General features: G+C 45.3%; 1 protein-coding gene across 1 annotated transcript; it reads right to left on the bottom strand.

Moving 5' to 3' along the window:
* Window positions 1-4,812: 4,812 nt before the first annotated feature.
* LOC101783286 (senescence-specific cysteine protease SAG39) lies at window positions 4,813-9,266 on the bottom strand. Its single transcript, XM_004974483.2, has 3 exons — window positions 9,232-9,266; window positions 5,498-5,877; window positions 4,813-5,399 (listed from the first exon to the last, which is right to left on the bottom strand). Exons 2-3 carry the CDS (start codon window positions 5,835-5,837, stop codon window positions 4,813-4,815), a joined length of 927 nt encoding a protein of 308 aa, XP_004974540.2. The 5' UTR covers window positions 5,838-5,877; window positions 9,232-9,266.
* Between the last annotated feature and the right edge of the window lie 1,729 nt (window positions 9,267-10,995).

Raw genomic sequence — 10,995 nt, 5'->3', positions numbered from 1 at the left:
CCGGACTGCTAGATCCGTGAGTTGCAACAGGCGAAGGCGTGGGAGGCGCGGCATATGTGTTTCGTCAAAAAGGTGTAAACCCTAGGGCGCCCCCACCCCTCTATTTATAGAGGTTCCTAATAGGCCTCTAGGTCCGAGGCCCATTAGTACTTCTAAACCTAATCCAACTCGGATCACATCTGAATTGGGCTTCGAGCCCCTTAAGTGTGTGACCCTATGGGCTCGGATACGTATAGACATGGCCCGAGTACCCCTACTCGGCCCAATAGTCGGTAGCGGCCTCTAGCAAGACGTGCCAACTCCTATACGTACACGAAGATCATACCAGATGAACCATCACAACATTATATGCATGCTATTCCCTTTGCCTCATGATATTTGGTCTATCTTCAAGCCGACCGCTCTTTCTCGATCCTGTGATTCGGAATCCCTTTTGTAGGTCAACTCTTAACCGTACGTAGCATGGCCATGCATTTTCGGATCCGATCACTCGAGGGGCCCAGAGATATCACTCTCAATCAGAGAGGGGCAAATCCCATCTTGATTGACCATGTCTCATAGCATGCTTCTTGACAAACCCAAAAGCTACCTTTATAACTACCCTGTTACGGCGTAGCGTTTGATAGCCCCTAAGTAGGTCGATCCACATCTTGAATACATGCGACAATCTCAGGTCTAAGGACAAAGCGTATATGTTGTTTAAAGAGAGAACTACTTCTCGTGTTGGGTCAGTCCTAGCACATGTCTCCACATGTGCCCACATTATTAGTTCAACATCTCCATGTCCATGACTTGTGAAACATAGTCATCAACTAATACATGTGCTAGTCTAATATTCATGTGTGTCCTCACATGAACTCCGACTAGGGACAACTTTAGAATAACCATACAAGTAAAGAGTTTCACACACAATTCACATAATTGCAAATCAATTCAAGTAGCCTTTAATGGATATTCAAGGAACACAACATAAATCATGGATACAAATGGAATATCTTCATCTCTATGGTTGCCTCTAGGGCATACCTCCAACAGCCTTCGAGCCCCCGAGTGCGAGGACTAGCAGAGCAACGGAAGCATGCTGACCCGAAGTAGGTGTCCAGCCCTCGAGCGCGAGGACTGGTGAAGCCATGTATGCACGCTGAATCGCCTCCTGCACCCAGCCTCTGAGCCTGGGAGGTCGGCCTAGTGTTAGGAGGCATGCTGAGTCGTCTATGGCATCCAGCCTCCAAGGCTGGGAGCCGGTCGAGTTGCAGAAGCATGCCGAGTCACCTCCTGCCCCAAGCAGAGAGGTTGGCCAAGCACCAGGAGGCTCGCTGAGTCGTATTGTGGCGCCCAGCCCCCGAGCTGGGGAGCTGTCCGAGTTGCGGAAGCACACCGAGTTGCCTCATGTCCCGATCTAGAGAGGTTGGCCGAGCAGCAGGAGCCTCGCCGAGTCGTATGTGGTGTCCAGCCCCTGAGCCTGGGAGCCGGCCGAGTCACGAAAGCGCGCCGAGTCACCTCCCGCACCCAATCCCCAAGCCTGGGAGGTCGGCCAAGTCATGGAAGCACGTCAAGTCACCTCCCGCACCCATCACCTGAGCCTAGGAGGTCAGCTGAGCGGCAGGAGGCACACCGAGTAGTTTCTGAGCTGTAAAAAGACAATATAAATGTTATGTAGCATAATATAGAATATTTAATGATTGATAACTCGGAAGTTTGATTCATTGTAGAAGTAAACTCTTGCGCATCCTGCTCTTGTATGCTACTTAATTTCCCTGAGTAGTTAGCCCATTATGTTTAAGCACCTGACCCTGCCGGGGTGTTGCTGAGCGGACTCGGGTGTGCTTAGCAAGAAGCGACACATGAGGGTCAGGCTTCACGGATTAAGACGTGTGCTATCCGACTACTTTAGCAACCATTAAGAGCAACGAACAAGCTGCAAAGTAACTCCAAATAAAATAAAAAAGATCCAACTCAACCCACACAAATTTTGAAATGGAATTTTTGGGATGAGGAATGAATTAGCTAACATTTTCAAATGAGCACACAATTTAAACAAAAAGTTTTAAAATTTTGCAAATTTCACTCAAATTAATATTACAAATTTTTGGAATATTACAATACTCCCTCCATTCCAAATTGTAGGTCATTTTAACTTTTCTAGGTTTATACATACACTATATCTAGATGCATAATAATATCTATGAACCTACAATTTGGAATAGAGAGAGTATAGTGTATATCTAGGTGCATAATAATATCTATGAACTTAGAAAAGTCAAAACGACCTACAATAAGGAATGGAGGGAGTAAAGTTGGTACTACTTACTGCTGCTGTGCTACATACATACATGGGGCCCTATGGTTTCACGGGCACAGGATGAATAATAGCCCAAAGCAGGATGAAGAGCATGATGGCGGCAACGGCATGAAGCCCGGAACAGCAACACCCTCTTGGTCGGAGCGATGCTTTGCCCTAATTTATTGTAGCTTTGTTTCCTCTATCTAGCTTCACATTAAAGTTTGATTATGCTTGTATAGACTAGTTTCCTTCCCAATTATCAGTGAATTTCTCCCAAAATTGGATTGTTACTTCTTTTCAATTCTAGCTCTTCTTCTTGTGCAGCGGGAGTGCCTGTATTTTAATCAATTTTGTTTAGCGGGAATGCCTGTATTTCAATCAATTTTGTTATGCAAACCTGACAACGCATGGTATCTGTAAGGAAAGTGGTTCTAATTAGGTCATTAGTGATTTTGGTGATTGTGTGTCAATAATAACCTATGGGACAGTGGCGGAGCTTAACGAAGAATCCAGAGGGGGCCAGCCATTGTTCATTAAGCAATTAAACTAATAAACAGTACCAAAATCACTATTCAACCAATGGAAATTTTGCTTTGGCAGGGGGGCCATGGCACGCTTTGGCCATGCCTAAGCTCGCCCTTGCTAGGGACGAACAACATTTGCGAGTATATAAGGTTTAGTCACATGCACGTAAGGTAATGGACTTGAGTGATGAAACACATCAAACAAAGGTAAAAGAGGATATGTACAAGAGCACAGAAGACCTTAAAGCAACCCAAGACATCATAAAAGAGAAGTCAGCACAAAGATACGGTGATCATAGTCGCATATCATAGACACACAAAGAAATGAAGCAAATCAGTGATCATAGGATGATACGGTGATGGCCATGAAGGGAGCATTTGATGAATCGGTGGTCAGTTCGATTCGAAGTTAACATGCATCATAGCATGATACGGTGACTATAGTAACTGGAGCTTAGGATCAATCGGTGATCATAGGATGATACAGTGATAGCCATAAAGGAAGTAGAAGATGAATTGGTGTGATAGGCGCTGCTCGAATTAGGCTATGGAGTTTTTATGCATACACAAAATGATACGGTGACTACAGTACCTGGAGCATTGGATCAATCAGTGATCATAGTATGGTATGGTGATGGCCATGAAGTGGTTATAGTATAAATCGGTGATTACTATTTTTGTGACCGTTTGAGCAACGGCTAGTTTCTTGGCTTTAGGCTATTTATACCCCATTGCCTAGCCAATTCGTCTATGTTAGAGTTTTAAAGAAGCTATAGGCTTAGTTTCCAAATATGCATAAGTATTCTATTCACCAAAGTGCTCAAGACAAGATTAAGACATTTAGGTATTGATTAGTGCTAGTTTAGGCATATCAGCGCATTGCTTTAAGGATTAGCCTAGAGTTATGCAAGGTTTGCACACCTCCTTATTATTGGTGCTTCCACGCACCAAGAGTTGTAAATTTGGGGTTTGTAAGTCGTGCGAAACTCTCCAACTGTGTATGTGGAGTAGCCGGCGATGCTAATGAAATGGCGGAGAGGCGCTTGGCATTTTCACGAAACACTACCAAGTGAAGAGTGGCAAGAAGCATCTATGAGAGGCTTAGGCAGAAATTCGCTTGCGCATGGGGAAGGCTCATCAACTATCCTACGAGTTACTCGACTAGGAAGCATATGCCCTTACGCGGGCATTTCCTTGAGAGGGGATCCACAACGAGGACTCGTGGAAAGCTTTGCTTTCAACCTCGGTAAAAATCATTGTGTTGCCGTATCGGTAGATTGGCTTCTCTGCCTCATTTATCTTCCGCATTACTTCTTGCACTTTACATTCTGCATTTACCTTTCCTAAAATTGCCATGTGTAGTTTATAGGATTGGAACCTATGGTGCAAAACTCTTTTGGTTAGAGATAGCAACATACAGAAAAACCTAGTGCACATCTAGATAGAAATTGGAATATATTTTTATATATGCTTGGAGTCTTAGTTTTTAAACACCCAATTCACCCCCTCTTAGTGTGTCACGATCCCTTCAGTATCGAATGATGTTACATAGTGCAGCAAAATAAAATGTGTAATTGCCATCATGTAATAAGATACACCGCAATCTGATTCCCTTTGCATTTGCATTACCATTTCACGTACCGCCAAACAGCACCTAAGTTCGTTTCATCAGTGATAGTGATTTTCAAAGCATAGGAAAGCCTATAGCAAATTAGAAATGTGCTTTTTAGGTTGCTTATTCTGACAAGGCACGTTGTCCATAAGCACAGGTGACCAACAATGGAAAATTACCAGCATGTAGTGTATTTATCATTACAGATCCAACATATTTACATGGTCTTCACATGAAATGCACAAGCATCCTTAAATAGTAGATCAATTTGTATATATAACAATTTACTGACAATAAGAACGGACTATATGTACATGACGAGACAGAGAAGCATCCTTCTTTATTCGATATAAGTCTATATATGTACGAATTTGAGAAATACTAAGGTAAACCTACTTAGTGGGGTAGGAAGGCTCCATGGCGAGGCCGCACATGCCCCTCTTGTCCGAAATATCCTTCTCCATTCTCAAGTAACCATTCTCGCCCCATGTGGTGCCCCAAGAGTTCTTCATCAGCCAGTAGTTTGTGCCATCACTTGCCTTTCCATAACCGATTGCTGCAATTCCATGATCCAAGTCTGTGCCGCAAGAGCCGGTCATCACACCACCGGAGTAGAACTGAAATGTCATGTCTCCTCCATCCACGGCCACCGAGACAGGCTGGTTAGCTACAGCCTTCATGAGGGCTGCCTCGTTGTTTGCCGGCACATCTTCATAGCCCTTGATGGTCGCAGCGCTGTTCGATCCACTCTTGCACTTGCCATCCGCAGCTGTGTAAGGATAGCCAGACTCAGTGGTTAGGCCGCCATTCTTGATGATGAACTTGAAGGCGTCGTCCATCAAACCACCCTCACATCCCTGATCCTCTCCATGGACATCGCAATCCACCAACTCTTGCTCCGAGAGCGAGATGAGCTTTCCGGTGCTGATTTTCACAATGCCCTCCGTGGCGGCCACAGCCGAGAACGCCCAGCAGCAGCCTGCAATTGGTTAATTATGTTTCAACGTACATCAAACACTAGTTGCAGAAAAATAGTGTTGACACAAGTGTATCATCCTTCTAATTAAATGTACTTACCACACTGTCCCTGATCCTTGATGGGAGTCACAGCACCCTTGCTTCTCCAGTCGATGGTCGCCGGAAGCGCATCAATGCTAACATTCTCGTACCTAAATCCGGTAGGGACCTTCATCGGGCTATGTTTGAAGCCCTTGTTAGTCTTGGTGGCCCTGAACTCGTCGTTGGTGAGGTCAGCAAACTGGTTGACGCCGAGCCAGAACTTGCGGTTCCCAGCGGCGTTGAATGACTCGATGAACTTAACATTGGCGTTGAACACCTCGAACCGCCGAGCCTTCTCGGCAGCATCTTTGTAGACACGGCTGTACTGTGCCATCCATTGCTCGTGCCTCGCCACCATGGCTGAGTCATCACTCAGGGCGCGAGCTGCGAGAGCACCACTGAATAAGAAGGCGCAGCCGAGGATTGCAAGGAGAAAAGCCTTGGGGCTGGTCATGATCGATCAGGCCTTTCAATAGGTTGCTACTGCTGGCGTTGTGCACCGTGCTTTTGATTTGGTGATTGGATATGCAAGAGTTGCACGGGTATATATAGCTACCGGCCTGTATTTTTGTAAGTCTTAAGATACGGTGCTTGTACGATGTATTGTGTGGAAAGGGACATGTCCGTGGCCGTGAAGTACGGTGTGGTTGACAGATGGTATAAAATACTTGTGCTTGAGACGTGCGTTTGCCGCACTGCTGAGAATGCCCATTGTTTATGCCTAGCGTTCTAAAAGCATAATAAAGATATAGAATAAAACGCCACATTTGATCAAAGGCATTAATATTCAACATATAGAATAAAAATTTGAAAAAAAACATACCACCAGGGACAGGAATGTGATTTTGACATATAATACCAAAATAAGTTTTTCCTTATCTTTATATCCTGTACTTGAACATAACGTTCCCTTGTTATAGATATCTATAAACTTAAAAATTAACATAGTCGGTCGTCCTTGAACACTTTAAACGATGCCATTCATCTTATTTATATCAGTTTGCCACTCCACTAAAAACCTTCAGTGATATATTGACGCAGACTTTGTGAGATAAATCCTTTTTACTGATGCTCTTTATCACAAACCGTAGCGCTATCCATCACTATCGGTTCTGTTAAAAGACCTCAAAACTAGACACTCAATTTTCCTAAGTTCTCCACAGCCTCCCATTCCCCTCTATGCTGCATGCCTCCACGCACCATGATATCTCGCCTAGGTGGAAGCTAGGCCAGGCACGGGTTGGAAATTTTTAGAGTTCCGCGTTTCAGGATCAGCAGTGGCACATACAAGCCTTTCACGCCCACCTTTGCAGCCTGGTCTGGTGGCTTGCTTGACGCTTGACCCTTATTCTTGCCCTTGGAGATGTGTTTGCTCCCTTTGAGGTGGCACCGGCAGGGTTTGGTGGCGTTGGGCCTGGCACGGCGCGACGCGGGCTGCGCGTGCGCGGCACAGGGGAAAACCTTGTCCGCGGCACGACCGCTGCAGCGCGCGAGCCACCGGTGTTCCGGGGCTGCGGCGGCTTGCAGCGGAGGGGGCCCGCAGGGCAGCAGGGCAAGACGGCATGGTTGCTGTGCGGGGCTGACTCGGCGTGTGCATGACGGCCCAGCGGTTGGCTGCGAGCGTGGGTAGGGCGTGCACGGCGCGTAGGGAGGACTCCCTGCCTGCGGCACGCCCGTGGCCACGTGCGGGGCTCTTGCATTCCAGACCTGCGATGGCATGGTGGCGAGCGGCGGCGACGTCAAGCGGCTGGAGCAGCTCCCCTGCAAGACGTGGCACAAAGGCTCGACAAGACATGCTGTCCGCGTGCGTGCGTCGGGAGCAAGGATCAAGGGGAATAGTTCTCCGGGTGGCTGACAGGCGGGGCCCGCTGGTCATCAGCTGCAATGCGGACGGTTCCGGAAGGTGGGCCGGCGAGGTTAGCTAGGCCGGCTGGCTTAGCTAGGCCGCAGCGTGGTTTAGGCAGGCCAGTGGCCAAATGGTTTGGGTAGGCTTGGCCGGGGTAGGTTAGGAGGCCAAGCTGGTTAGGTTAGATGGGTTAGGGAGTTTAGGCTCGAGTTAGCTAGGTTTTTATAATTGAGTGAGCTTTAGTTTTTATTTAGATTCGAAATGCAAAGTCACAAATCCAAATCAATCAAGCAAGCATGTGTTTAAATTTAAGTGCAAAAATTTAATTACTAGCTTTTGAAATTTAGAAAAAAGAGATGACGGTGGACCTTAATTTTGACCCACACATTCAAACAAAAAGTGTTAAATTTTTGCAAAAACTGGCACAATTAATATCACTTAATTTTGAGGGATATTACACACATGCTCACTTATCTAAATGTGTGTGTTTCCTCCTTCTCTTTCTCTCTCCAACATTTAATTTTCATGGGTTTTTTGAGAAGTCTCAGTAATTTCAATAGATCCCTCTCTTGGTTTGATAAATATTTTAGATATTATCCTTTGCTAGGATTGTTTTTACCTACCAAGCTGCACATAAACCTTCCACTAGTAGATTAGGTTGAAAATAATCTAGTATAGGCTTGAGTACTTGATGAGATGAGAGTTTCTAAGAGAGAATCTCACTTGTGTTGGCTTTGAATCTTTTTGAAAAACTTTTCATGATGGAATAAGGTAAAGGTTTGAAGTTCACTAAAGTTCAAGAGCATTGTATTCATTTTATCGTGGCTTGTTATTTATTACTAGTATATCTTCCATGATGAAAAGTAGCCGGTCACAACTTGAACTTTAAATGTTAAACACTTGAGAGAGCAATGTGTCTTTTTATGTATAACTAAGTGCAGGGATGACATCGAAGGTCAATGTTAATTTCTTAATTAAGCAAGTATCCTGGACTTGCTCGAGGACGAGCAAGGTTTAAGCATGGGGAAATTGTTGACACTAGTTATTGCCACCTTTTTAGTGCTATTTAAGTAGTGTTTTTGGACTAAATCTTATACTAACCCCCCACTTAGCACCTGAAATAACCCCATATTCGCATATGTGTTGTATTTTGAACTATATTGCAAAATAGCAGGAAGTACGATATAAGCATGTGACTTTTGTACGGGCTTGATTTGGACTTGGACTTGGGACAACATAAGGAGTCTTCACGAGAAAGACAAGGACCAGGGAAGCTCAAAAGAGGGTAGGCTGATCGGCCCAGGACCCATAGGCCAATCGGCCTAGCTCAATTCGTCATCCAAATACGTCCACATTCAATGAACCATAATTTCAAATGACTTAAAGGTGAAGTATGTGGTGATTTGGCAAGATAATCTCGTTGTCAAGCTAAGGAAAACTCAAGATTGGAAGGTCTGAAGGCCCATAGAAGTAGCAGATCTTGCATAAGGCATATCTCCTTCCTTGGACTCTGATTCGGGCAAATTTGGTGTCTAAATTGCATGACTCGAATGATCTGGCATTTGAGGCTAGAAAAGTGGCGTAATCATCTAGGCCGATCGGTCTAGCCTGTTTCTAGCCTCGATCAACGTGCCCTTCGTCCCACGACATCTCTTGTACCAGGACGGAGCTCCTTTGTCTTCTATCCTACAGAAGGGTGGCCCTATGGAAGTCACTGCCTTTAGTTTGGAAAGCTTCTCACCAGGGTGAGAAGTTTTTGCTGTTCTCAAAAATCAAGATGGTGATCAAGAAGAAGAGCAACGAGATAACAACCCACAACACGAACATCACCTAGATGACATCTCACAAGACGAGCTCACTGCCAGCATTGTCAGAGAAGAAATTGAAGCAGAAAGAACTCGACGACGAGCAAGAAACACCGCAAGAGCAGAGCGACAACGCCACCTTGTAGCAGATCTACCGATCCAGAACCTTGACATCGCCTTTGAAGCAGTTCAAATACGTCACCATCATACTCCTTTGGCCACCATCGCGTCAATTAATCTCATCACCTGCGCGACACCCCAAAACAAGTACACCCAATAGTTGGCTGAACTGGCAGAACTCGTGTATGAATAACTCAATGAGCAGAATCCCATATAGTCAGTCCAACACTCCGATCGAAGCCAACATGGCAGCAGCCACAGAGGCCCTCCACCCAGACCAAGTCAAGCCGGAGGTGCCAGGCCAAGCCAAGCTGGAGCTGAAGGTAGTTAGGCAGGTGTTGATGCTCGCTATTGACATACTTTTACCCCTGTTTATCTTCAATAATGACATGAATTTTATACCTAAACTATTGACTACACCTAATAAACTAGTCATTTTCACATGTGAAACATATTTTGGAGCTCTGTATTTGCAGGGATATGACCTAAAAGTATATTTTTGGATAAAGCACTAAACGAGCATCGAACCAAATAAAAGTTGAGGCCAACGGGCCTAGGAAGGGCCTTTGGCTGATCGGCCCAAAGGAGCCTCGGCCGACTGGCCTAGGGTCTTCTGGAGCCTTTCGATGCCCATCTTTGGCAAGCAATCCTCCGAGATGACTTAAGGGCTAACTTTGTGAAGATACGGTAAGGGTCACTTTGGGATCAAAGAGGAATCAAAGAAGATCAATCTCATCCCGACACAACTGATGAGCCAGGCCCACGTGCAAGTGAAAATAAGACTTCAAAGCACTAGATGAGACTTGAGGACGAAGCAGGACGCGAGAGGGCAAAAGGAAGGCCCAGGCCGATCGGTCTGGGGCTTTCCTTTGCCCTCTCGTCTTCCAATTTTTGTCACGTGCTCTCTAAACTATAAATACCCAAAAAAATTCACCGAGCCCCATATCGAAGATGATGTACTTTATGTGAAGCAGCAGAGCAGCAGAATGAGCTTGAGGGACACCTCCCCGGAGATCCGAGAGCCGTGCGGTTGTTGGGGACTAGCGTAGGCGAACCTCTGCTGGCGTGATCACCCTACGAGGAAGATCACGCTAGAGTTCTAGAGGTAGGAGTCATCAAGATCAAGGTAGGATCCCGATGGTGATCTTGTAATGTACAATCATTCATGGTGAAGTAATAAATGTGTTCATATTCTTAGCGATTTAAGTATCTCCTTTGATGGTTTTATGCTTTATCGGGTTTGCTTGCTTTTCAATCTATGAATCGATGATAGATTGCTTTATCATGGTGACCAGATTTGCATGCCTGATCTACCGATGGGTATGGCATGTTCTTATGATCATACCCTTAACCTGCTTGTGCTGATACAGGTGATCGTGACAGGATCTTTCCTTCGTAAGGTGGGGAGGTTTAGAAGTCCGGACCGGAGGTGTAGATTTAGAGATGCTTTTTACTAAGATCATATCTATGTTGCTTTGGTATCCATGCTCAGAATTACAACATATGCATAGTCTATGTTGCTCTAGATTGGTTACCTCTGCTCTATCTGTTAGCTGTTTGTATATGCTTAGCAGATTGGAGCTGAATCTCTCATATATTGTGCTACAACTGATCTGTACGCTTGCAGTTCACAACTTGGCATGCTAACAGCCGTCAACAAGCTTTTCTGACACGGTTGCCGGGGAACTAACACTCAAGTTCTAGTTTGACTATGCATGTATAGATATAACTTTTTGTTCATAATT

Source organism: Setaria italica, chromosome VI (genome assembly GCF_000263155.2).
Source record: "Setaria italica strain Yugu1 chromosome VI, Setaria_italica_v2.0, whole genome shotgun sequence".
In the NCBI taxonomy this organism is placed as follows: domain Eukaryota; kingdom Viridiplantae; phylum Streptophyta; class Magnoliopsida; order Poales; family Poaceae; genus Setaria; species Setaria italica.
This window is presented reverse-complemented; position numbering and strand designations above follow the sequence as displayed.

Coding starts and splice junctions, on each gene's coding strand:
- LOC101783286 (XM_004974483.2), bottom strand. CDS start 5,837: ATGGTGGCGAGGCACGAGCAATGGATGGCACAGTACAGCCGTGTCTAC. Junction 5,400..5,497: donor CAAGGATCAGGGACAGTGTG/GTAAGTACATTT, acceptor AACCAATTGCAG/GCTGCTGCTGGGCGTTCTCG.